Source organism: Pleurodeles waltl, chromosome 1_1, assembly GCF_031143425.1.
Source record: "Pleurodeles waltl isolate 20211129_DDA chromosome 1_1, aPleWal1.hap1.20221129, whole genome shotgun sequence".
NCBI lineage: Eukaryota > Metazoa > Chordata > Amphibia > Caudata > Salamandridae > Pleurodeles > Pleurodeles waltl.
The window spans coordinates 414,196,589-414,224,110 of NC_090436.1; the positions used below are offsets into that span (position 1 = coordinate 414,196,589).

At 42.7% G+C, this 27,522-nt stretch overlaps 1 protein-coding gene across 1 annotated transcript; it reads right to left on the reverse strand.

Moving 5' to 3' along the window:
- On the reverse strand, nucleotides 1-27,271 carry NSA2 (NSA2 ribosome biogenesis factor). The gene is made up of 6 exons (XM_069223880.1): nucleotides 27,136-27,271; nucleotides 20,260-20,447; nucleotides 15,740-15,890; nucleotides 12,937-13,116; nucleotides 10,671-10,863; nucleotides 1-403 (listed from the first exon to the last, which is right to left on the reverse strand). Exons 1-6 carry the CDS (start codon nucleotides 27,136-27,138, stop codon nucleotides 336-338), a joined length of 783 nt encoding a protein of 260 aa, XP_069079981.1. The 5' UTR covers nucleotides 27,139-27,271; the 3' UTR covers nucleotides 1-335.
- Between the last annotated feature and the right edge of the window lie 251 nt (nucleotides 27,272-27,522).

Below are 27,522 nucleotides of genomic sequence, written 5' to 3' on the forward strand. Positions count from 1 at the left end.
TGAAATTGAAAAGGATTATTTACTATGTGCATTGTATAAACAGTTAACACAAATAAGTAAATATATTATTTGGAATTGCAATTCACTTTTCAAATTCAGATCTTAATAGGATTACTCATTAACAATTCCTTGTATGATGTTAAACCCAATTATAGTTTTATGTTCTCTATTTTATTTGTAAATTCCTTCTTGTGGAACTGTTTTTTCCTGTACATTCCTTCAGCACCGACTTCTGATCCTTAGTGTAGGTTTGTAAGAAATGCTTCTGATGCCAGTGAAACACACCGAGATGTGCGGTTTTTCAAGTCCTAGATAACAAGCAGTTTCTGTGATGTTCAGACAAGCAAAACTGCATTTATGCATCCATCGTTTTCAGGATTGTTGGTGACTTGGGCATATTTTCCTGAACAGAACAGAAATTGAAGTAAAAGTTAATTTGAAAAGCTGAAAACAACAAATGGTGTGACAGACATTGTTTCAGTTCATTTACTCAAATGATATTCATATACTAATGATTTGTCACGTTCCCCAGGTACAAGCAAGATTACAGCTGCTGCTTTTAAATTTCCCTTAAAACCCTCAAACTGTAACAAGAGGTACAAAAAGAGTCCACTTCCCCGACCCCTCAACTGTCCCACGACCACACATTTCACTGGAACACACACAGGGTGGAAAGGATGTTTTTTGGGCTTGCAGCAGAAAGGCAAGATCCATGACAAACCGATCTGTGTGTGCATTTAAAAATGTTGTACTGTTTCGTTTGCATACGTTGAAGGTTATTAAAATGAGCTTACTATGTGATTGGATGTCAAAAACCTGTGCTTTTGGAATCTTTTTGCTTCTTGTATTATTAAGTAGTAGAAAATGACTAAGCATTGATGTTAAACGTATTAAAACTTTGAACCAGAGTAAAGTTGTGAATTATGGTCTTTACCATGGGCTGTGTTTCTCATGAAGAAAACAGTTACTTGGAGCTCAAGCAGAGAAAACATTTAGACCAAGTATTGCAGTGAAAAATTCTTAGGTGCCTACTTCAGACTTGGCATACCTCTACAACCTTGCCACATGTTATGGGGTGAATCTGCAGGCACACTGATGAAGGAGCAGGAGATAAAAAATATTTTGATATAAATAAGTACTGTCAATCTTTTTATTCTAGTTCCTTGCACAAGGTTGATTTCCCTAAAAGTGAAACCTTAACTGCAATCTCTGGATCCTGTAGTTTTGTTTTTTCACAACACTGTGAGGGAAGCAACTGTGGAAAACAATCATGCTTTATGTGTCTACAAATTTCTTTTACATTTTAGTCACAGGACATCCAGTGAATGGATGGTTAGAGTTCAGCTCTCCAGTGATAATAACATTCACTTATAATCCCTCTTGATAAAGCCATATCAAAGAAGGGTACTGTATTGAAACAACTAACCTTATGGGAGCACATTTAATCTAGAATTTCTTTGCTATGTAACTGCTGTACAATTTGTCTTCATCAGCCATCCTTCTGGGAGGTATATCTATGTGTTTTCCATAACGGCCGTTAATAATTTATGTTACTCCTGACACCACATTACCAAGTGTTATCTCATGAACCCTTGTAACAAAGGGACACTTTTGACAGAACAAGTCTGCATGCCTTACTGAATTAGCAGCCCAAAATCAAATATATACTGTAAAGAAATGGCTCCCTGTTGCAGTTACCCCCCACTTTTTGCCTGATACTGATGCTGACTTGACTGAGAAGTGTGCTGGGACCCTGCTAACCAGGCCCCAGCACCAGTGTTCTTTCACCTAAAATGTACCATTGTTTCCACAATTGGCACACCCTGGCATCCAGATAAGTCCCTTGTAACTGGTACCTCTGGTACCAAGGGCCCTGATGCCAGGGAAGGTCTCTAAGGGCTGTAGCATGTATTATGCCACCCTAGAGACCCCTCACTCAGCACAGACACACTGCTTACAAGCCTGTGTGTGCTGGTGAGAACAAAATGAGTAAGTCGACATGGCACTCCCCTCAGGGTGCCATGCCAGCCTCTCACTGCCTATGCAGTATAGGTAAGACACCCCTCTAGCAGGCCTTACAGCCCTAAGGCAGGGTGCACTATACCATAGGTGAGGGTACCAGTGCATGAGCACTGTGCCCCTACAGTGTCTAAGCAAAACCTTAGACATTGTAAGTGCAGGGTAGCCATAAGAGTATATGGTCTGGGAGTCTGTTTTACACGAACTCCACAGCACCATAATGGCTACACTGAAAACTGGGAAGTTTGGTATCAAACTTCTCAGCACAATAAATGCACACTGATGCCAGTGTACATTTTATTGTAAAATACACCACAGAGGGCACCTTAGAGGTGCCCCCTGAAACTTAACCGACTATCTGTGTAGGCTGACTAGTTTTAGCAGCCTGCCACAAACCGAGACATGTTGCTGGCCCCATGGGGAGAGTGCCTTTGTCACTCTGAGGCCAGTAACAAAGCCTGCACTGGGTGGAGATGCTAACACCTCCCCCAGGCAGGAATTGTCACACCTGGCGGTGAGCCTCAAAGGCTCACCTCCTTTGTGCCAACCCAGCAGGACACTCCAGCTAGTGGAGTTGCCCGCCCCCTCCGGCCAGGCCCCACTTTTGGCGGCAAGGCCGGAGAAAATAATGAGAAAAACAAGGAGGAGTCACTGGCCAGTCAGGACAGCCCCTAAGGTGTCCTGAGCTGAAGTGACTCTAACTTTTAGAAATCCTCCATCTTGCAGATGGAGGATTCCCCCAATAGGGTTAGGATTGTGACCCCCTCCCCTTGGGAGGAGGCACAAAGAGGGTGTACCCACCCTCAGGGCTAGTAGCCATTGGCTACTAACCCCCCAGACCTAAACACGCCCTTAAATTTAGTATTTAAGGGCTACCCTGAACCCTAGAAAATTAGATTCCTGCAACTACAAGAAGAAGGACTGCCCAGCTGAAAACCCCTGCAGCGGAAGACCAGAAGACGACAACTGCCTTGGCTCCAGAAACTCACCGGCCTGTCTCCTGCCTTCCAAAGATCCTGCTCCAGCGACGCCTTCCGAAGGGACCAGCGACCTCGACATCCTCTGAGGACTGCCCCTGCTTCGAAAAGACAAGAAACTCCCGAGGACAGCGGACCTGCTCCAAGAAAGGCTGCAACTTTGTTTCCAGCAGCTTTAAAGAACCCTGCAAGCTCCCCGCAAGAAGCGTGAGACTTGTAACACTGCACCCGGCGACCCCGACTCGGCTGGTGGAGACCCGACACCTCAGGAGGGACCCCAGGACTACTCTCATACTGTGAGTACCAAAACCTGTCCCCCCTGAGCCCCCACAGCGCCGCCTGCAGAGGGAATCCCGAGGCTTCCCCTGACCGCGACTCTTTGAATCCAAAGTCCCGACGCCTGGGAGAGACCCTGCACCCGCAGCCCCCAGGACCTGAAGGACCGGACTTTCACTGGAGAAGTGACCCCCAGGAGTCCCTCTCCCTTGCCCAAGTGGAGGTTTCCCCGAGGAACCCCCCCCTTGCCTGCCTGCAGCGCTGAAGAGATCCCGAGATCTCTCATAGACTAACATTGCGAACCCGACGCTTGTTTCGACACTGCACCCGGCCGCCCCCGCGCTGCAGAGGGTGAAATTTCTGTGTGGACTTGTGTCCCCCCCGGTGCCCTACAAAACCCCCCTGGTCTGCCCTCCGAAGACGCGGGTACTTACCTGCAAGCAGACCGGAACCGGGGCACCCCCTTCTCTCCATTCTAGCCTATGTGTTTTGGGCACCACTTTGAACTCTGCACCTGACCGGCCCTGAGCTGCTGGTGTGGTGACTTTGGGGTCGCTCTGAACCCCCAACGGTGGGCTACCTTGGACCAAGAACTAAGCCCTGTAAGTGTCTTACTTACCTGGTTAACCTAACAAATACTTACCTCCCCTAGGAACTGTGAAAATTGCACTGTGTCCACTTTTAAAACAGCTATTTGTGAATAACTTGAAAAGTATACATGCAATTTTGATGATTGGAAGTTCTTAAAGTACTTACCTGCAATACCTTTCGAATGAGATATTACATGTAGAATTTGAACCTGTGGTTCTTAAAATAAACTAAGAAAAGATATTTTTCTATACAAAAACCTATTGGCTGGATTTGTCTCTGAGTGTGTGTACCTCATTTATTGTCTATGTGTATGTACAACAAATGCTTAACACTACTCCTTGGATAAGCCTACTGCTCGACCACACTACCACAAAATAGAGCATTAGTATTATCTATTTTTACCACTATTTTACCTCTAAGGGGAACCCTTGGACTCTGTGCATGCTATTCCTTACTTTGAAATAGCACATACAGAGCCAACTTCCTACATTGGTGGATCAGCGGTGGGGTACAAGACTTTGCATTTGCTGGACTACTCAGCCAATACCTGATCACACGACAAATTCCAAAATTGTCATTAGAAATTGATTTTTGCAATTTGAAAAGTTTTCTAAATTCTTAAAAGACCTGCTAGGGCCTTGTGTTAGATCCTGTTTAGCATTTCTTTTAGAGTTTAAAAGTTTGTAAAAGTTTGAATTAGATTCTAGAACCAGTTGTAGATTCTTAAAAAGTATTCCAACTTTTAGAAGCAAAATGTCTAGCACAGATGTGACTGTGGTGGAACTCGACACCACACCTTACCTCCATCTTAAGATGAGGGAGCTAAGGTCACTCTGTAAAATAAAGAAAATAACAATGGGCCCCAAACCTACCAAAATACAGCTCCAGGAGCTTTTGGCAGAGTTTGAAAAGGCCAACCCCTCTGAGGGTGGCAACTCAGAGGAAGAGGATAGTGACTTGGAGGAAAATTCCCCCCTACCAATCCTATCTAGGGAGAACAGGGTCCCTCAAACCCTGACTCCAAAAATAATAGTCAGAGATGCTGGTTCCCTCACAGGAGAGACCAACACCTCTGAAATCACTGAGGATAGCCCCAGTGAAGAGGACATCCAGTTAGCCAGGATGGCCAAAAGATTGGCTTTGGAAAGACAGATCCTAGCCATAGAGAGGGAAAGACAAGAGATGGGCCTAGGACCCATCGATGGTGGCAGCAACTTAAATAGGGTCAGAGATTCTCCTGACATCCTAAAAATCCCCAAAGGGATTGTAACAAAATATGAAGATGGTGATGACATCACCAAATGGTTCACAGCTTTTGAGAGGGCTTGTGTAACCAGAAAAGTAAACAGATCTCACTGGGGTGCTCTCCTTTGGGAAATGTTCACTGGAAAGTGTAGGGATAGACTCCTCACACTCTCTGGAAAAGATGCAGAATCTTATGACCTCATGAAGGGTACCCTGATTGAGGGCTTTGGATTCTCCACTGAGGAGTATAGAATTAGATTCAGGGGGGCTCAAAAATCCTCGAGCCAGACCTGGGTTGATTTTGTAGACTACTCAGTAAAAACACTAGATGGTTGGTTAACTGGAAATGAAGTGTGTGACTATGTTGGGCTTTATAATTTGTTTATGAAAGAACACATTTTAAGTAACTGCTTCAATGAAAAGTTGCATCAGTATCTGGTAGACCTAGGTCCAATTTCTCCCCAAGAATTGGGAAAGAAGGCAGACCACTGGGTCAAGACTAGGGTAACCAAAACTTCCACTGGGGGTGACCAAAAGAAAGGGGTTACAAAAACTCCCCAGGAGAAAGTGGGTGACACTAGAAACAAAGAAAAAGAGTCCTCTGTAGGCCCCCAAAAACCAGAACAGGTGGGTGGGCCCCAAGACACAACCCAAAACAAAGGTGGGTACCAGGGTAAGAACTGGGATGCCACTAAGGCATGGTGCCACAACTGTAAACAGTCTGGGCACCACACCAAGGACACTTCTTGTCCCAAAAACAAACCCCAGAACAAGATTCCAGGGGTAACCAGTGTAGCCATGGGAGATGACTCCTCAGATGAGGAGGTCTTCATAGCCTTCAACTGGAAACAGGGCCCAACAGGTGAGTTGGAGAGTCCAGAGGGAAGTAGACACTTCCACCACCTACTGGTGAATGGAATCCCAACCACTGCCCTGAGAGACACTTGTGCCAGTCACACTATTGTGCATGACAGGCTGGTGCTCTCAAACCAGTACATCCCAGGTGAGACTGCCAGGGTAAGAGTTAGCCTAGACAGGGTCACTAAGAGGCCTGTGGCTTTAGTACCCATAGAAGTGGGTGGCACTCTTAGCTGGAGAAGGGTAGTAGTCAGTACAGACCTCCCCCTTGATTGTCTCCTTGGAAATGACTACCCAGAGGTTAGTCAGAGCCCAAGAGAGGAACTGGTCCAGTGCCAGTCCTCTCCCAAGGATTCTGGAAGTCCTGCCTCTGCAGTAAATGCAAGCAGGCCCCAGAAGAAGAAGAAGAAAAGAAAACAGAGTAGGAAGGGTGGACAACCTTTAGCCAAGGTTACAGCAAGCCAAGGAGATTCTGCTCCAGTAGGGGAGAACTCCAAAAATGGCCCTGATAAAGTCCAACCTGACCCACAAGAAGTCCTGGCTAGTCAGGCAACTGTTAAACCTGAGTGGGTGGCTCCTCAGCTAACAGAAGAAAGAGTAGAAGAAGGGTGTTTACTACAAGATGTGGTAACCCCCCACTCTAATACAGCAGACAGGCAACCTGAACCCAAAGAGGCCTGTAACTTAGCCCCTTCCCTGTTAGGTGAAGAGCTAAAGGTGTGGTTCTGGGCACTGACAGCTGTCAGTGGCCTCTGCTGGGTGTTAGCCTTTATGGCTGCACTATCCTTAGCATGGTGGTCTGACCCCATGCCAAATAGCAAGTTAGGCCCCCTGACCCTATTGGTCATGGTGGGGTTACTCCAGCTCTGGGTAACCTCTCTGGGTAAGCTAGGGGTAACCCTGGCCAAGATAAGGTTAGCAGAGGTGGATACCTCTAAGACCAAAATAGAAAGAATGGGTGGAGACATTGAAGAGGCAGACAAGAGGCAATTCAGACTAGGTCCTATCACTGTGGAAGTAGGTCAGTTCCCCAAAGGGAATGACCTGAACAGAAGGATGTAAGGCAGAGTAGGCCCTGCAACTAACCAGCCTATTTCTCCTACTCTTCCTCGCCTGACAGACTAGGAAGACTCTCCCAGCTTGGGCTGAGTCTCCTGGCCTGTGGGCTGGGGGGGGCTTGTGTAAAGAAATGGCTCCCTGTTGCAGTTACCCCCCACTTTTTGCCTGATACTGATGCTGACTTGACTGAGAAGTGTGCTGGGACCCTGCTAACCAGGCCCCAGCACCAGTGTTCTTTCACCTAAAATGTACCATTGTTTCCACAATTGGCACACCCTGGCATCCAGATAAGTCCCTTGTAACTGGTACCTCTGGTACCAAGGGCCCTGATGCCAGGGAAGGTCTCTAAGGGCTGTAGCATGTATTATGCCACCCTAGAGACCCCTCACTCAGCACAGACACACTGCTTACAAGCCTGTGTGTGCTGGTGAGAACAAAATGAGTAAGTCGACATGGCACTCCCCTCAGGGTGCCATGCCAGCCTCTCACTGCCTATGCAGTATAGGTAAGACACCCCTCTAGCAGGCCTTACAGCCCTAAGGCAGGGTGCACTATACCATAGGTGAGGGTACCAGTGCATGAGCACTGTGCCCCTACAGTGTCTAAGCAAAACCTTAGACATTGTAAGTGCAGGGTAGCCATAAGAGTATATGGTCTGGGAGTCTGTTTTACACGAACTCCACAGCACCATAATGGCTACACTGAAAACTGGGAAGTTTGGTATCAAACTTCTCAGCACAATAAATGCACACTGATGCCAGTGTACATTTTATTGTAAAATACACCACAGAGGGCACCTTAGAGGTGCCCCCTGAAACTTAACCGACTATCTGTGTAGGCTGACTAGTTTTAGCAGCCTGCCACAAACCGAGACATGTTGCTGGCCCCATGGGGAGAGTGCCTTTGTCACTCTGAGGCCAGTAACAAAGCCTGCACTGGGTGGAGATGCTAACACCTCCCCCAGGCAGGAATTGTCACACCTGGCGGTGAGCCTCAAAGGCTCACCTCCTTTGTGCCAACCCAGCAGGACACTCCAGCTAGTGGAGTTGCCCGCCCCCCTCCGGCCAGGCCCCACTTTTGGCGGCAAGGCCGGAGAAAATAATGAGAAAAACAAGGAGGAGTCACTGGCCAGTCAGGACAGCCCCTAAGGTGTCCTGAGCTGAAGTGACTCTAACTTTTAGAAATCCTCCATCTTGCAGATGGAGGATTCCCCCAATAGGGTTAGGATTGTGACCCCCTCCCCTTGGGAGGAGGCACAAAGAGGGTGTACCCACCCTCAGGGCTAGTAGCCATTGGCTACTAACCCCCCAGACCTAAACACGCCCTTAAATTTAGTATTTAAGGGCTACCCTGAACCCTAGAAAATTAGATTCCTGCAACTACAAGAAGAAGGACTGCCCAGCTGAAAACCCCTGCAGCGGAAGACCAGAAGACGACAACTGCCTTGGCTCCAGAAACTCACCGGCCTGTCTCCTGCCTTCCAAAGATCCTGCTCCAGCGACGCCTTCCGAAGGGACCAGCGACCTCGACATCCTCTGAGGACTGCCCCTGCTTCGAAAAGACAAGAAACTCCCGAGGACAGCGGACCTGCTCCAAGAAAGGCTGCAACTTTGTTTCCAGCAGCTTTAAAGAACCCTGCAAGCTCCCCGCAAGAAGCGTGAGACTTGTAACACTGCACCCGGCGACCCCGACTCGGCTGGTGGAGACCCGACACCTCAGGAGGGACCCCAGGACTACTCTCATACTGTGAGTACCAAAACCTGTCCCCCCTGAGCCCCCACAGCGCCGCCTGCAGAGGGAATCCCGAGGCTTCCCCTGACCGCGACTCTTTGAATCCAAAGTCCCGACGCCTGGGAGAGACCCTGCACCCGCAGCCCCCAGGACCTGAAGGACCGGACTTTCACTGGAGAAGTGACCCCCAGGAGTCCCTCTCCCTTGCCCAAGTGGAGGTTTCCCCGAGGAACCCCCCCCTTGCCTGCCTGCAGCGCTGAAGAGATCCCGAGATCTCTCATAGACTAACATTGCGAACCCGACGCTTGTTTCGACACTGCACCCGGCCGCCCCCGCGCTGCTGAGGGTGAAATTTCTGTGTGGACTTGTGTCCCCCCCGGTGCCCTACAAAACCCCCCTGGTCTGCCCTCCGAAGACGCGGGTACTTACCTGCAAGCAGACCGGAACCGGGGCACCCCCTTCTCTCCATTCTAGCCTATGTGTTTTGGGCACCACTTTGAACTCTGCACCTGACCGGCCCTGAGCTGCTGGTGTGGTGACTTTGGGGTCGCTCTGAACCCCCAACGGTGGGCTACCTTGGACCAAGAACTAAGCCCTGTAAGTGTCTTACTTACCTGGTTAACCTAACAAATACTTACCTCCCCTAGGAACTGTGAAAATTGCACTAAGTGTCCACTTTTAAAACAGCTATTTGTGAATAACTTGAAAAGTATACATGCAATTTTGATGATTTGAAGTTCTTAAAGTACTTACCTGTAATACCTTTCGAATGAGATATTACATGTAGAATTTGAACCTGTGGTTCTTAAAATAAACTAAGAAAAGATATTTTTCTATACAAAAACCTATTGGCTGGATTTGTCTCTGAGTGTGTGTACCTCATTTATTGTCTATGTGTATGTACAACAAATGCTTAACACTACTCCTTGGATAAGCCTACTGCTCGACCACACTACCACAAAATAGAGCATTAGTATTATCTATTTTTACCACTATTTTACCTCTAAGGGGAACCCTTGGACTCTGTGCATGCTATTCCTTACTTTGAAATAGCACATACAGAGCCAACTTCCTACATATACCCATCCTGGACAGTGACTACCTTTTCTCTTTGAATTAAAAGTTTTTTAACTACAGCAAACTCTTTCTTCACAAGATTTCTTTACTAATCTGATCACAACCCATATTTATCTTTTTAGAGCTGTTGATTCCAGCCTGGACACCATACTTTAAATTAGGACTAGACAAGAGTTACTGTTAATTAAACCTCCCACTTTGCATTAAGACTTCCTTGTCCATTTGTTTAGGGATACTTAAAGTCACTGAAAAAAGCAACTTTAAGTCCTTCCAAGTGTGATGACCACCAGTGATCTTCTCACCATCCCGTATGCAATGGCATTTCTGTCCTAGATAGGCATCTTGGCACTTAGCTGCAATCGCTCTCAATTATTACCTTTTCTATCACTATCCCGTTTGCCCAATTTTTTCAACTCTGCTACAAAGAGGAGGATTGTCAGTCCTGATAGGTCACTAGTAAAGGGTACAACATGAGGAGCGCTACTTGCAGTACTCTACCGGGAGCTTATCTATCCAGAGTGTAATCTATTTCCAAGTGCACTTGGTCTCCTTATTCGGAAGATGATAACCAAGATTATCAGTGTTACTTTTTAGACACATTATTTCACTACCCAAGATTTAAAAAAAGAAAATGGTAGAAAAGCTAATTAATTATCTAATGAATATACATGCAAACTTAGGCACACACATAGTATCAAAACATTGCAGCTATAGTGCTATCAGATTTATGGTAAAATTGGGTGGTACTATCAGATCTATTCTGTGTGACTGGAATATAGACTTTGCATTCCGTAAGGTCACAGTGTTACAAAGTTGAAGTACTAGTACACAACTTACCCCAGATCACTTTGCCTCCTTGCGTCACAAGACCAAGTTCACTCACATTCACCTCTATGACAGTTCCTTTTGTAATGACCCCTAAGGTTGTGTATAGTGGGGAAGAAGGATTCTTTTTGACCCCAAGAATTGGCAGGCAAAAGGTAGCTTTAAGTTCAGGGTGTGTTACATGAGCCTTCTTGAATCGCAAACCCTGAAGGAAAAAGAATAAAAGAAAAATAATATATCAGTCACTAAATGCTCCAAGCATATGTCTCACTTTTCACTAGACTATCAGTTCACTCGAATAGCACATACAAATTTAAACTGGTGCACTGGAAGATTCAGACTGAAGATCCAGGTCATGACAAAATCCTCAGTAGGGCATAACACAGAGACAAAAAACAGTCAACTCACCAAATGTGAACCTTATCTATACTGGATGATGCAAACATGATAAACTAAACAAATAAGGTTTGAATAACCATAAGAGTAAAAAAATAGGTTTGCATTTTTAAACAAACAAGCAGTAATGTAGCATTCTGGTTTAAACAGAAACCAAGTGAAATTAATCTTACTGAAAAGGAAAGACCACTAAAGTGAATCAAATGACTAGATACAGTGGTTCCCAACCTTTTGATTTCCGTGGACCCCCACTTTAACATTAATGGAACCCAGGGACCCTCACTGAATAATCATGGGAATCCAGGGACCCCCGCCTGAATCATTACTGGAAGCCGGGGACCTAATTTGTCAATATTTGTTCATATTTTTGAATTTTCTAGGCTCTCGCGGACCCCCTGAGAAGGCTTCGCGGACCCCCAGGGGTCCCCGGACTACAGGTTGGGAACCACTGGACTAGAAGGATTATCAGTTAATTAGAAAGCTGAACATACAGAAAACAAAACAAATCAAAAGAGATATTGACACTAGAACAGAAGAGTAAATCTCAGTGAATGTGTTTCTTATCGTGCACCTTTTGGAGCACTGACAATGTTTGGTGGGCCTTACAATCGAGCGAAGGGATGAACAAAACATATGTTTATTGTACTATGATACATGTGAAAGAACAACAACCACTACCCTTAGTTGATCATTTCCACTCTAATCACAAAGACAATTAAAAAGCATAATTTAAACCTAGTCACAACCATGGTCAAACAGTTGATTACGGGGGGAAAAGCCACAAACTAACATTGCTAAGTTCAGCATTATTTGCTATGTAAATCAAATAAAATAAGCTGCTAAAGGTGACACATAAAATGTGCTGTGAATGGAAGTAAATGGTTAACAAGGTATGTAATGTTTTAAAAGAAAGTTGAGCATGTGAAATCTTCAAAATTAATACCAAAGCAAAAGTGGTTTTAACAAAACTGGACAGGATTTAGATAACTTTAATGAGAATGCAGTAAAATGGAGTGGCACAGTGGGAGATACTGTTAAGTGTTCTTACTCACAAAAATGCAACAGGTTTGCTTATTAAAAGATCTCAAATATCTCTGGCTTACGTTTCTGGGGCTGCTTCATTAAGGACTCTGAGGAAGTGTATCCTAAGGTCTAGATATCAGAGTCTAGGACGCTTGTATTAATGCATTCTGTTTTTTGGGGATGTTGACTACTGTCTTCAATCTGTCTGTGAAGACTGTCAAAACTGTTCTCAGATAAATGCATTTTTAGATACCTTCGTAAAAAGGGGTTGAATTATTGGCATAGTAGTTATTCTAAATGAATACTTTACTTCATTATTTGCTTAACTGTTGATTGATTGTTGAAGTATTCACACTTAGTTAAAAACTATGAAGTACCATGCTGTAGAATCATGAAACTTTTCACTGTTGAGGATAAAGGAAAACAGTGGATCTGGGTAACTAAGGCAGAACTGTATCATATCATGCAAACATAAGTATACCTCTGGCTGTACAGTCACCTTTACGATAATCTCAGAACTTATATGCAGAATCCTTATGACATTCACTGCCTTTTTCCAAGGAGGAAGCACGAAAAGAGGTTGGAAGTCAAACATTTAGATGTTAGAGGACTTTAAAATGTATAGTGCAAAGGTCTTAACTATCATCCTAGGATACCGAGGGATTTATTCAGAGAGATGTTTTCCGTGAGAAAAAAAAAAGATGACTTGCTCAGAAAAAAAAAAAAGTTTTCGAATGGAGTCCAGTCTGACAGTTTCCATTGTGTTTTCAAAGAAGAAGTATTTGTTAGACGAGGTTATATATATTTTGGCACTCTGTCAATCCCTCTTGTATGCATAAAATATAAATAAATAACCTACCATTGGCCTAATGAATCGTTCATATTTTGGAGGTTTTCTAGTAAAGCCATCACCAACAAAGCACACTTTCGTAACCATCCTTTTCCAAGCCTTTTTCTTTCTCTGTCCAGTACGGATAACTCTTAAAACTTCGGTCTCTCCTTGTGCACGGACTTTCGGCAAAGGAACCTCCCATTTGCCCTATAGAACAACAGAATTAGCAGCTATTGAAAAAAGACAACATACTGAAGTTGAGAAAACACTCAAAAAACGAACCACAATTTGCTGAGCTGTCATTATGGATTGCAATACAAACATATGGTGCTTCACCTTCGTTTTTGTCGACCTTCATGACAGACTGAACCACTTTGTTTTTCAACAGGCTACAGAAGAATACAATCATGAATGTGCACTACAGAAATACAAAATTAAAGTAACAATTAACTTGTTTGATCGGCTTTATGAATGCCAGAAACCAGGGAAAGGACTATGGGTTGTGATGCAACAAGTGAAATTTGTTGCTTTACTGTTGGTTGGCCCACGCATATGCTTTCTACAGCAATTGCGATTTCCATTGCTTGAGAACTGGTTTATGAGGTCCAGTCTTCACAGTTATTCATGTCAGGCAGTGCTTCACAACTACAAGGCTCGGTGAATGAAATGTGTAATATGGATCGAAGAGAAACATGGTAAATGAAAGTATATGAAGTGTTACTTCAGAAAAATATTTCTGTTCAGAATGCGGGGCATAGAGAAAACATGGACAGCCTATTTATATTAATTAGCTGTAAACGGAAATACATAGTTTTATCGAGCACTGCTCAATACCACTAAATCTAATCCGAGTGAGGTAAAATTAAAGATGGTTTAAGTGACCCAGACAAAGAAAACAATCTTTTGCATGCCCAGAAAGAGAATCTTTGGTTTAACCATATGTTATGGGAGTGTCCAGTTCTGAGACATTTCTTAGGGGTGGGAGGGGAATCAGTGACAGGCGATGGCATCCATGGGAAGAATGGAGCTGTACAGCAGCACTACAGGCTGCTTGTTAAAACTCTTCCACTGCTCTAATCCTAAGAAATTGGGTACTAAAATGTACAGACCTAGGTCTGTTGTTGGCAAAAAATGGGCAAGCACCATGCATGGCCCGACACCCCCACCCCTTCATTAGCAAGTGGATGTAATGGGTCTTGGAAGTGGACAAAAGCTGTAAGCATGCACTGAAAGAAGTAGAGGAAAATAAAATTAAGGCACCAACTATGGCCTTGTGGGGCAGAGTGCTTTCAATTCTACCTGCCAAACCCAGATAACTTACACTTGACATCACCCGACCCATAACCCTTGCTCACATTGACACGGCCTCTCCCCCATGAAAGGACAGTTCGTCCTCACCTCTCTGCAAATACTAATTGCCCTAACCCCAAGTCTTCTTGGCTATGCAATGGTGCACGCTTATTTGATTTTAGTTTGTTTGTCGTTTAAAACAGTGGTTCCCAACCTTTTGACTTCTGTGGACCCCCATTTTATCAATCCTGGAGCCCAGGGACCCCCACTGAATCATTATTGGAACCCGGGGACCCCCACTAAGTCATTATTGATAGCTGGGACCTAATATTACATTTTTTAAGCAGTCGCGGAACCCCAGGGGTCCCCGGCCCACAGGTTGGGAACCACTGGTTTAAAAGATTCTGCCTCAAACTTAGGTCAAAGTTGTCAATACTGACTGACTGTGACAAACTTTCCTGTGTTTCAACAGATATGGTATGCCTAACTGTAAACGTATGAATTTTGAGTATTGAAATAAAGCACCTGGGAGGTAACCCAGACCGTGTGTTCCCACTACATATGGGATTAACATGGTACTGTAGATAAGGTGGCTTTTCTCCCTGTATATGTGTGCAATGTCACATGGCATGTGTAGTGTGCGACACCTTCAACCAGTTCCGGCTTTTAGACCAAAAGAGTGTTGCTTTCTGGAACTTGTAATTTTGTTTTTAAGTTATATGTAATTTAAAAATAATCTGTTGGTCTGTATGCATTTTGTGTGTGTCTGTGGGTGTGTTCGTCTAGGTGTGCAAATGTACCCGTATGTGATTTAGTCAATGCTTGTTTTGAACTAGGACAACAAAAAGACAGAAGCGACCCTGTGTTAAAGACCAGATTCTGTGTTAAAGACTAAAGTCATGCAATAACGTGGCACATGCCTAGTACTAGGCTTTCCGTACAATCTGGTTAAGCTTTAGATTCAATAAAGCACAATAAATATTGAAAGAAACGCAGGATAAGATAGATTCCTCTAAAATCATGCAGTAAAAGGTGGGCTTCCTCATTATAGTCAGTTATTTAAATAGGAAAGAAAATCAGTGAAAAACTGCAGATTGTGCAGCATATCCATCCACATGCCCAGAGTTATTCTTCAGTTATCAATTGTGGGGGGGGGGGGGGGGGGGGGGGGGGGGAAATAGGTGCAGGTGGGCACAAATTCATGCAATTAAGTTGCGTTAACTGGTGTATTCTAAAATTCACAAATCAGAAAAATGTTGTAGCTCAGCCTAGAGTTTAAAGGCAGGATAGCACAGCAAAAGCGTTCTTGAGTCTGGCTGCAGCTTCCTTCTGTTTTGCCCTTGTGTGACCCAATGATCAACACATGGACAGGACTGCGTTATATTTGTACGGAAACACGTTGTAAGTGTTAAGTTGCTTATATGACTATTAAATCCAAGTACATTCTTACTATATGCAACTATATTTGACATTTGAAGCTAGTGTTTTGTTAAATAATGTGACCAAAGAGATGCCCACTGAACGTGGCAATACTACTTACAGCTTTTTCCTTACGCTTCTGCTTGATCATGTTAGAGAGTACTTTGGCCCGTGACTGTCCTTCTCTGTCTAGCAGGTAAGCAGGGACTGCTCCTTGAGGGGTCTTTTCGTCATTCTTCTGCTTGGTGTTTCTCTTCTCGTGCATTTTAATGCTACAGAAACATTTAAATGTCTTGAAAACCTTTTATTTTATGTAAACTTGCTTATTGAAAACTTTGCTGATTCAAAGCCGTGAGTAGTAACAGTCATCACATATTCTTACATGATTAATAAAAAACAATAACAAAAAATGTACCAACAATATTTTTCAAATCGAGCACATTTAACACAACTCAGTATAAACCACTTCACAATCTATCACCAATCGATTAACAATGTGCCAAAACAGCAAACTATAAACATCAGTGTCTTATTTTATGAAGGCAACTGGTATGAAAATGGTAGTAAATCCTGTGAGTGTTCTACATTAGATTCTAACCAAAAATTTACCTAGGTGGAAGAAAAAGAGTCAATGTTTAAGATTACCAAAATGGTGGGCAATATCCTGTGGAGGATACAGAAATCATGTAGTTCTTTCCATGTATAGACAGAGCTTCAACTGTAACGTTATTCCAAAATTATGGTACAATGCCCCTGTGAGGTGACCTTGAATACTCTGCCTTATCAACAGCACCGATTCTTCTAGGAGGATCAAAGATACGGGGGTGCTTAGATAATCCCTAATAGAAATACGAAGTCTGGAATTGGGATGGACCTCATGTTGGGTTAAATCTTTGGCCATGTTATGACCTGGGTCTCTCTTCTGGCAAAAGTTGTCCCTGATCTCGTCAGGATTTAATCTTTAAGGAATTAATGAAGTAATCTTTTCAATGTAACCTCGGTTAGTGCACTTTTGGTATGTTTTGGATTTATTAAACATTATTTTTCGGTTTGCCCTTGGAGATTTTTTTCTAAAAAAGAAGATTGTCAAGTTATTTGTCAACTACAGAACTTGCCTAATTAGAATGATCATTACCCGCTTTAGAACATAATCTATAGCACATGTAGGAAGGAATATGAGACTATGAAATTTATTTCATTTCACTCCACCACACTTTATAATTACAGAAGAGCATGAATAGTTATAACCCTTGTAATTCTAGTTATCCAGGTTTAAATATTTCTCATAATCCTCCAACGATTCACAACAGGATACTAGCTAACAATTCAACATATAACAAATAATGGCAAAACTTTCCAAACCAATTGTACCGTTCTCACTACACAGTCTCCTCCTGTGCTATGGCCTATGCATTATGTGGCTGAAGCTGCTCTGAATCAAACTATCCATGAACTAAAGTATTAACTCAAGTAGCCCAAAGCCCTTTCTTGGGGTCTGGTCCGAAGTCAAAGAAGATTAGTGGAGTTCTGCTCCCATTTGCTCATTCTGTAGTTTAAATTGTAAGCACTCACAGGCAATATGTGCAACTTTAACTAAGACATGTACGTTGTCTATACTCCAAGGACAGAACATCTATAAGCCCTCCATTGCCTCAAAGGTCAGTGCACCTCTTTCAACGTGGAATGTTCGCTGCTCCATTGCCAGAGGTTCTCACATTTTGAGTCACTATTTTAAGTAGGAAGCAAACTGACTCCTTCCTCATTTCCTCTTGTTGGATGAAGTGAAAAGAGGGTCCCATTTAGTGCCCTCAACAGGATTGTGTCTGGGACTGCGAAGCAGAGAAGTTTCACAAATCTGCTCTATATCAGCCAGTATCATCTCCCCATATAACAGTAGTTCTGGTTTTCGGTAGAACACATGAGAAAGCACTCCTTACCCCATTGTGCCCAACTTGCCTGTTGCGGCAACTGTACAGTTGTGTGTTAGATTAATGGCTAGACACATTAAAGTTCAGCATCCACATACACTTTCCTCATTTACAAACGTATGTCATCCTGGATGGTTACGTATGGAGACAACCTGTTATTTGATGAGTACCAATAATATAACCATGTTTTTAGTATATTAATGTTCAGCCTATTAAACCAAGCAAAGCTAACTGTTGCGTTGATACTTTTTTGGAGCTCTTCAGGTGCCTGAGAAATTAGAGCGCTGCTGTATGTATTACACAGAATGGTCTTATATTGGTTAGCATTTTAGGATTGCAGACCTAAACAGTCCTACGGTAGTCTGTTAGTACAGAGAGGAAATTAAATAAAAAGTTGCTAAGGAGCAGCCCTGCTTTGACCATCCTAAATAGGTATTTTGGCCAAATATTTTTCTCTGCTTGTCGGATGGGCAAAAGTTCATGCGTTTGAATGTAGCTCTCGAAACAGCTCATACAATGCAGGATCTAAATCAGGCTTTTCCAACGAGTAGCTTGTGAGCTATTGATAGCTTTCCAGCTACCTATAAGTATTTCTCTGGTGTACAAAACAACCTACTGAATTATAAGCTTTTGCTTGAATGAATTAATATATGTAAACAAAATTGAAAACCATGAACAAAATTATATATTGTCAGAACTCAAAAGCTGATGTTTTTAGAAAACTAGCTGAATGATATTTGAGTGATAAATCACGTAGTGTTGGGGCGAGGTGTCACTCATAGTATTACCTTGGTGCCAGGGGTTTTGCAGCCATGGCTGTTACGTATTATGCAAGCAGAGACATTCCACATTGACAAAGCCTTTTTTTATATTACTGCTAGCAACTATGCCTGATGAACTAAGGTCATGACAGCTCGCACTCTTGCGTATGGTGCCCACTAATTTAATTTGTCTGATGTGGTCACTATTACAACACTAATATTAGTAGCTTGGGTTAATTTTAAATGCATACAAGTAGCTTTCGTTACAGAAAAGGTTGGAGACCCCTGACCTAAATGTATTCTATCCCGCTTTCTCCAGAGCGGCTCTCTGTGTACCCTACTAAATACAGAGTATAAGTCTACAAAGGAGACGTACAGGTTTTGTCATGTCTCCACAAATATTTTGTGAGAGTAGATGGTTGAATATCAATTTTGCTGCGAAAACTTTTTGCCTTTGCTAATGAGATTTTCCCAGGTCAATTTCCCTAGTAATACAGCAGGACTTTGCAAGAAAAAAAATATCTGCCTGTAATATATAGAAATGCAATCAACTTGTAAGAAACTGAATCTTCATAGGTGCCTGGTTTTAAGTACATATATAGTTGTGCAGCACCTCCATCTCTCAGGCGCTGCAGGTATTGATGCACATTCATTAAAGAACCTCAACAGCATAGTAGACCGCCAAGCTACATCCCTTTTAAATACTATTTTAATGAAGCTATTGGGATCGCTGAGGAACAGATTTTGCATCACATTCCCTACAGCCAATGGAGTGATCAAATTAGGTAAACAATTCAAATTGACACCCATCTTTAGATAGTCCTCCTTGTGACAGAGTTGGCTCAACATGTTGATCAAGAGTATAATAGTCAGCTATATAGTTCACCCATTGTTTTGCTACAGTGTTCACAAAGTGCCAAAAACTCTTGTCATTTTTGCAGTCCAGCTGTCCTTTTGAGATCAGCTGCCAAAAAGTACAAGTATTATCTTGATGCAAAGCTGCTTTAATTCCTCCAGAACTTTTAAACGACTAGGGATTTATTTATTCCATTACAGTAGGGTGCTATAAACTGCTTTGAAAGATGACAGGTATTGCTGGACAAGGCACTACTGCAGTACCAATTTCGGCTGTATCTTTACCTCAAAAGTCATAACCAAACCATGTTTGCTTTCCTATCAATTTACTCCAGGGTTTTCTGAGAGTACTAACCTGCACTTGCAGGTACATTTAACAGATCAGAACTCCGGTTTCGATAATTACTAATGAAGTGTAAAACAGTGTGTGGTATAGTTCAATCTAGGCCTCAGTAAAGACTCAAAATCGCAGACGCCAATAATCTAAATAAGAGATTCACTCAGTCATGGAAGCCTTCATTTATATGCCTTAATTTGCTCCTGCGTCTCTCATAGTGCTAAATTTTGTTGAGAATATTCACTTTCTGTTTGTTGGATAAGCATAAAGTCCCTAATTTCATCCCAAAGGCCACAAAATTCAAAACTAGTGTTTTACTCACTGTTCACATTTATAGGGATTGTTAGAGAAAACATTTTGAACATTGGAGGACAGCTCATACAGGCAGATGAGGTGAAGTAGTAAGGAAACAACCAAAGTGTTCTAATCGGTTTTGAGACAGTTTACTCGCAAATTCACACATCTACGTCGAAAGTGACAGGAGATTACCTCAAATACTAGAGGGTGTTTCCCAAGGAATTGAATGGAAAATAAAAAGGAGGCTGATTAGACTTTTCCTTGCCATAGCAATATCTAAGAATTATTATACTTGTCTAAGTGGACAGGACAGAGCATTACATTATTGTAAATGTATTTGCTGAATCTGAAATCAGAACTACTGTCTAACCAGGTCATATCCATTAACAGCTACACACGGTAAAAAGCTCTCAGCGCAGTTTTCAGTATGGATAATAAAAGAAAAAGCAAAGAAGAGACTCACGTTTTCTTCATTTGGATCTTCTCAGCATGTCGTTGTTTATGGTACAGTTTTGCTTTTAGACCAATTAATGTTTTGGCTTTTTTTGAACGCTCATGAGCCTCACGTCCTTCCTTCTTCCTCTTCTTTTCATGGTAATCCAGTCGGTAGCCATATCGCTTGCGGTGTAATTCGATGTAATCGTTCTGAGGCTGTAAAGGAGAGGAAAGATAATATCTTTACAAGACAAATCTACAAAGTACAAAAAGAGAAACTGGGTAGAGCAACCATATACATTGTGTAGGGCACTATAAAACACAGAGTCCATTTCTGGGCAGCCTTGTTTTTCCCCAAAACATTCTATGGAGAGTGCCAGAGTTACAGGAAAAAGCTCTATGGTCAGCCATTCAAAACTTTCAGAATTGCAGATTCACAAAATATTTTGTGTTTAATGTTCCAGACCATGTGGTTCAAATTTGCATGGATTGTCTAGTGTATCAAAAAAGCTTGGGCTATGGTAAGGAGCTAAAAGTTTACAGACAATTCTGAAAATATGCAAGATCTGAATAGCACATTTTCACAGCTATCCTTTCCAAATGGGCACGTGTGATGAGTAGTTACAGTACATTCCAAACAAAGAACAGTCGAGCTAAAGGTTTCAGGGTGCTTGGCTTTATTTTTGGCTAAAATACATAAATAAACAGACATCGGCAAAAGTAAATAAATCTGGCCATAGTAAACTGGTGCAATTTTGTTTATCTTTAATTACAAGCATGTCACAATAAAAAGAAAATAAATATGTTGCCACCTAATTATGGCATCAATATGTGTGCAACTAAACACTTAGACTGAAAAATAACCATTGCATATAATTTTCATAGAATAGTGTGGGAGCTCCCTTGCAGACAGGTGTATTTAGTACTGCTGTCAAAAGCAGGTTTTGATTTAATGCCCATCACTGAAAAATAGGATTCTTACTGGTGTAAAAAAAAAAAAATCATAATATTTTTTTTTAAAAAGGTACTATCGGCTTTGAACCACTGTAACTTCAACATGTAGTTTAAAGATATAACTATGACTAAACTGATGGAACACTCAAAGTCCTTCACTCTTATAATCACAGCACACTTTCTCTTACACACGTGTAACAACGCCAATCACATAATATTTTTTTCGCATTCACATGGATACATGGTGGCGATGATGGTAGTTTGAGTGGTAGAAGTAGTGATAATGTTGTTGATGGTTTTGGCGATGTTGGTTATGTTGATGGCAGTAATAATGGCTGTTGTCAACAAGGAGATGGTGTTAGTGCTAATAGTGCTTTTGGTGGTAGTCACTGGTGTAATGAAGCCCCCCAGTCTAGCAGGTTAAGCTTGGGCTGCCTCTAGACCTGATGGGCTGGTGAACAGTGTCGCCCTTAAGCAGGATTTATTTTATGGGTCTTTCGTGAACAGACAAAGTGTTCATAAATACCACTGTTAGACTATTTTTCTATTCTATCCTTCTTACATGCAGATATGTAACAAGGTAAGTTTGCATTGCAGTGGGGAATATCCCTACTATAGTGATGTGTAGTTTTAGACACATGCATAAGTTACATAACAGGCTAGCAATTTCCAAATTTATATCCAATTCTCATTGATAACAATTTTGTAATGTCTTTGTTTCAAGGGAAACTGTACAGTCAGTATGAGGCAAGGTGGATGCTGAAAGCATAAGGTGACCCCAGAACACATCCATTCTGTGGACCTGGTGGCTGTTTTGTGGGGCTGCTCGAGGGGCAGATAATGGGGACTTCTGCAATGTGTCTATATTAATTGCCTTGTTATTTATTTTTTTAAGTTGGTGGGGTGTTTATCCCATATATCATAACATTTTTGATATTATATATTGTTTATGGTCCACATAATTTGAATAAACTAACAATACTTTATTTAGCACAGTATTAAATATGGTCTTGTTTCCTTTTACTGTACGAAGTATTTTTGAAACTGTTTTTTTCAACAGGTTTACATCCACAATTTGCATGCAAAAATTCTCAACCTGAACCAGTTATAACCTTTAAAATCCTGCATGAAAAATTGGCCATCACTTATGTTTTTCAAAAATTGCCCTCTGCTTCTTTCTACCTTCAGCCATTCTAAAAAGAAATCTGATGCCTAACTGCCTTAAAGGTCTTTGGAAACCATAACAATAACTATTAATTCCAGCTAAATATTGTGTCACACCTAGCCCCCCTCTCTAATGATCACATCTGTGTCGACCATTACCACAGAATGCATAGGATGAGCATGTACAACTAACCCCAATAACCAGTTGATTGACCACTAATTTGGCTCCCAAGTAGCAGGTTAGTCGCCGTAAAGCGATTCAACGCCACGTCAGGGGTAATAAGCGCTATACAAATACAATTTACTATCATAACATTTGAAACTGCCGAAATGTTTTAATTTTGATGCTCAATTCCATTAAAATAAATGAATGAACTCTCTATTAACTACTCACATCTAAATATCAATGAAATAAATTCTTCAATTTTGATAGAAGGCTTCCCAAATCTGGATGAAATAATGTGGGGTAATGCTGAGTGGCCCTACTCAAATACAACACTTGTTATAAGTAAAACGCATGTTATCCAGAGCACAAACGCAGTGTTGGTCATTAAAGGCACGTACAACCATCTACAGAAACAAACTCATAGCACGCACATGAAGATGGCACTCTCTGGCAACAAAGAGGACTCAAATCCCGCTTCCACTTGGTCGCTAATCCGTGCTCACCCACACGCCTGTTGTGGCTTGAGCAACTGGGCACCGGGGGGAGCAATTCATCAAAGGTGAATGCCCGATAGAGGGGCAGTGACTGCACAGCTGAGAGAGACCTGCGGCAGCAAGGGAAGCAGCAACTTCACATACGAGCACCTGGACGGGGAGGAGACACTAACCTGAGGAGCATGGCGGCTAGCTGGGCCCTCCAGAAACAGTGCAAAGGCAATACCTAGCGGTGGAGGCCCCCGCACAAGCCCCGACTCATGGACAGACCAGGAGGAATTACAGGAGTAGCTGCTCTGAAACAGACTGAGAACAGGCACCTCCTAGAGACCCGCATTACCGAAGGACTCTACTATGGAGTCGGTGACTCAGGGAACAGAGGGGTACCCAAGTGGATTGGGATCCTCATTTGTCCAGCAGGCCTCTAGACAAGCACTGAGGTGCAGGCCATAAGCTGGGGGCTATGAGGTAACCTCTGAGGCATCGAGGAGGGCAGAGACGGGCAGTCCAGCTGGACTGAGGGTGAGACACTGAGACCCCTTCCTCCTGGATGGCTTGCAAGGGACCCCAGGGGGGGGCACACTATAAGGTGTGCCAAGGATAACAGCATCTTCTGACCGTAACACAAAGGACCCATCAGTGGGTGGTGGGGGGAGAAGCTGCAGGGATGCTCAGCAACTTGGAGCAACCCAGGCAGGTGGCGGTGAGTACCCTTGCATTGCCGGGTGGGGCTTAGCACACAACCATCCGGGATGATTTGGTGGTGGGGTGAGGGGGGCCAGATCTTCCAAACAAACAAAAATGGACAAATACGCCCTCCTGACTGACGCGGTGACAAGCCCAGTCATGAAAGACCAATGGGAAATGCAAGGATCCCCCCCCACCCAAGGGGGCAGAGGGCCCAAGTGCAGACCTCCTCTTGGATGACTTAATCCTCAACAAGCTACAACCACGTTGCTTCTCCAATTTTGTCTCCATTATATGCGCCCGCAGGGTGACGGGTGTGCCACCAACACCAGGGGCTGCACCATGAACCATCATAGCTCATATCTTCAACTACAGAGATAGGGAAATGATCCTACAGGCTGCAAGCAACAGCCCACCTTTGAAATACGGCAGTGTAGCCATTAGCTTGTTCTCGGATTTTACCTTGCAGGTCCAGCGTTTCTGCCGCAGCTTTGATGAAGTGAAAACAGCACAGTGAGACCTCAAGTATTTGATACTGTTTACCGCCATGCTCAGAGTGGCAGTGGAGGGGAAAACATGGTATTTCGGTTGCCCTGAGGAATCGTGGACCTGGAACGAGGGCTACAGGCCAGCAAAAGAAGCAAGGACAAGACATCTTTCCCACCAACAGCAGGGGTGTGATATTACTACGGCCAGACGCCCAGGGCATATTGTTTAGGGTCAAGGAGAACAAGTTTTCATGTTTATTTTGTCCTTAAAACAATTAGGCCCAACCCCCTGCAGCACAAACCCCTTGGCTGCCAGTTTAGGTCATATTTTTGTCCATATGTTAATGCTGTGTGGACTTGTGTTTATGATTCATTAATGCAAAGCTTTTATTATTAGGATGAGCACTGTAAATAAATGTTGTTGGATTGCACTTCTGACAGTGGTTGCAGTAAAAAAATAAAATAAAAAAAAAAAAAAAAAAAAAGTGTACGCACACTCATGAAAAGTTTAATAACATGAGGCTACATATAATTCTCCCATAATGCTCTCTGATTGGATGCAAATTTTTTGCAGAACCATGTAAGCAGGACTGATTATTCTTTGCTTTCAAAATAAAAAATGTTAAAAAAAATAAAAAAAACAATGCAACTAGGAAGAAATATGTTTTGCTAAATTACTGTGAAAGTTTAGCTACCATTTCTTTGAACCATCATTTGGTAAAATGTGATGTGCATGCTAATATTTCGAAAACATATTCATAATGGAAAATCACTGTAACCATTTTCAAAAACATTATGAGAAACACGAAAATAAACAAGCATTGGCAAAGCCAACCGATCCGAAATTACTGGTCAGTTTTTTGTCAGTGTGTCTTGTTTTGACTTAGCTTTTGTAAAACTTTGTTGTTGTGGGATCTGCCAGGCTCTCACCATTGTAACAAACACTGACAAAAACGAAAACATTTTTGGTGACAAAAAGCACACATTGCACAGTATATGCTCTTCGTGAAACAGCAGCATGCTCCAACTCACAGTAAAGCCAGCCGACAGATGTCTATAGAGAGAGAAACAGCGTGTTAATAAAAACAAAAAGGTCTTTGTTAACACCAGACCTAATTAGGGGCCCAATTCTTAAAGTCGCAAGAGTGCACCCAGGGTATAGGCCTTTGCATTAGTACATAATGTTGGCTTTCATGAATTCACCAGAATTTACAGAAGTAGACCAGTAATTTGTACTACTAGAAAATATCTGTGAACTGTACTTTAGCATAACCAAATATGCATGTGTAGATTTCCTCAAACAAAAATCTATTGAACGTTCACAGGTTTACCTTCCTATCAATCTGTTTTTCTGAACTCTGGAAGAACTTCTACTTCTGCCCTTGTCAGGAGTAAATGTCCAACCTTTCTCGTTATGGGAGAAGTGCTGGCAAAAATCCTTAAAACATGCAAGTTAGTAGGTTTACAGACTCAACGGCATTCAAGCCCTGGAACTATTGGTAACTGCTTCCTCTAGCCCCAGGATGTAGATCTGCAGAAAGGTGGATAGATAAGGAAGTTGCTACTATTCAAGCCCTAGTATAGTATTAGCCCTGGCATAATCAGAGGCGCTATTATCAGACCTCTTATATAATGAGATTAGTGCCACAATTTGACCCCACACTACTTGGCACCAAAGGGACAAGTAGATTTTATTTACAGGACAAATAGATTTATGAAGCAACCTGTCCCATGGACAAGTATTTTATTAAATTCCACACCCCTGACAATCTCACTATAAGGTAGTAAATTAAACCATGCCATATTGCCAGGAACTGTGACCTAAGTGTACTATATACAGCAAGAGTGTCAAACTAATTTTCTTAAGAGCCAAATTGATGGCATATTTCAGGATTTATACAAAATAGAATAGCATCAAGACTATGGGACCAGAAACACTGGATAGGTTGCAAAATAAAAAGTCTCTTGATTTGAAAGAAATATTTATATTAAGGATGAAATCCATCTCTCTTCCCCCCCTCGCTCCTCCCTCCCGCCCTCCTTTAGGTAGCATGCTTCATCCTAGGGATCCGCCTCACACCACTTCCCAGAGGTCAGTGGCGTAGGCCAGTGGTTCCCAACCTTTTCACTTCTGTGGACCCCCACATTATCATTACTGGAGCCCGGGGACCCCCAGTGAATCTTTATTGGAATGCAGGGACCCCTCCTACTGAGTCATTACTGAAACCTGGGGACCTAGTCTCTTAATATTATTTCATTTTCTAAGCAGTCGCGGACCCCCAGGGGTCCCTGGACCACAGGTTGGGAACCACTGGGTAGGCTACAACTCCCACTTTTAGAGGAGCTCTTAAAGGACTTTTGTTTAAGATGAGGCCCTATGGGAGCTAACAAGGTGTAGGTGGCAGATTATGGTGTGGGTGATGCAAAGATTATAAATACCTCTTGGAGAATTAAAAAAAACTGTATTATAGGTCCCCAAAGGTATATTAAATTAGGAGGGTCTTATGACTCCAGCCCAGTAATAATGAAGGGGTCGACATGTTTCGGACGATCTAAACCCTACTAGAAGTATATGTCACTCTTCAGGCTCAAAATCTGTTATTTTCACACTTTGCACCCCACTACACCAACTTTTAGCGGTGCCGAACAGCAGCCATGCTTAAGCAGAACATGGCTGAATGGCATGGGCAAAACCTGCTCTTAAGTGAAACCTATTGGTTTTGCCAAAGCTTGATAACTAAATCGTTTTATCTGTTATGTTGAGTCAACTGTCATCGTTATAGGACGACTGTTTCCATGTATGTGTAACTACTTTCTTGCAAACAGCTCTAAATGTTATTGTGCAAAGTTCGCGGTACCTCATGTCTCAAATAAATAAGGTTCAGCTATTTCTGTGCCGTATGCCAGACCCACAACTGTGCGCTTCCCCGTTACATCACCCCTCTCCTCACCATGGCTGCGGCTCCGGTCCGGCTGCGCGCTCGGTGTTAGGCTGGGATCCTCGCGCTGTGTTGTTGTCACGAGTTCTTACACCCGGGCCCGGGCAGTGAAAGAAACAGATCGCATAGGACTTCTAGAACATAGCGTGCACTTGAAAGAGAAGAGAGACTGAACTGAGCGTGATCACATGAACAAGCAGCTAACAAAGCAGCCATCTTGGAAAGAAACTAGTATTCTTCCCGAATGGGGCGTCACTTTCTACGTTTACGTGTTATTTACCAAATAATTACACAAAGATTACAAATTTTAAAAATATAAATGAGCCTTCATCAGAGATAAAGTTACATAGTCTAATGTGTTCAACAAGTCATCTAAATATATGTGCAACCAAAATAGAC

Coding starts and splice junctions, on each gene's coding strand:
- NSA2 (XM_069223880.1), bottom strand. Junction 15,891..20,259: donor AAGATCCAAATGAAGAAAAC/GTGAGTCTCTTC, acceptor ATGTTTCTGTAG/CATTAAAATGCACGAGAAGA. Junction 404..10,670: donor AGGAGGCAAAGTGATCTGGG/GTAAGTTGTGTA, acceptor TGTTCTGTTCAG/GAAAATATGCCCAAGTCACC.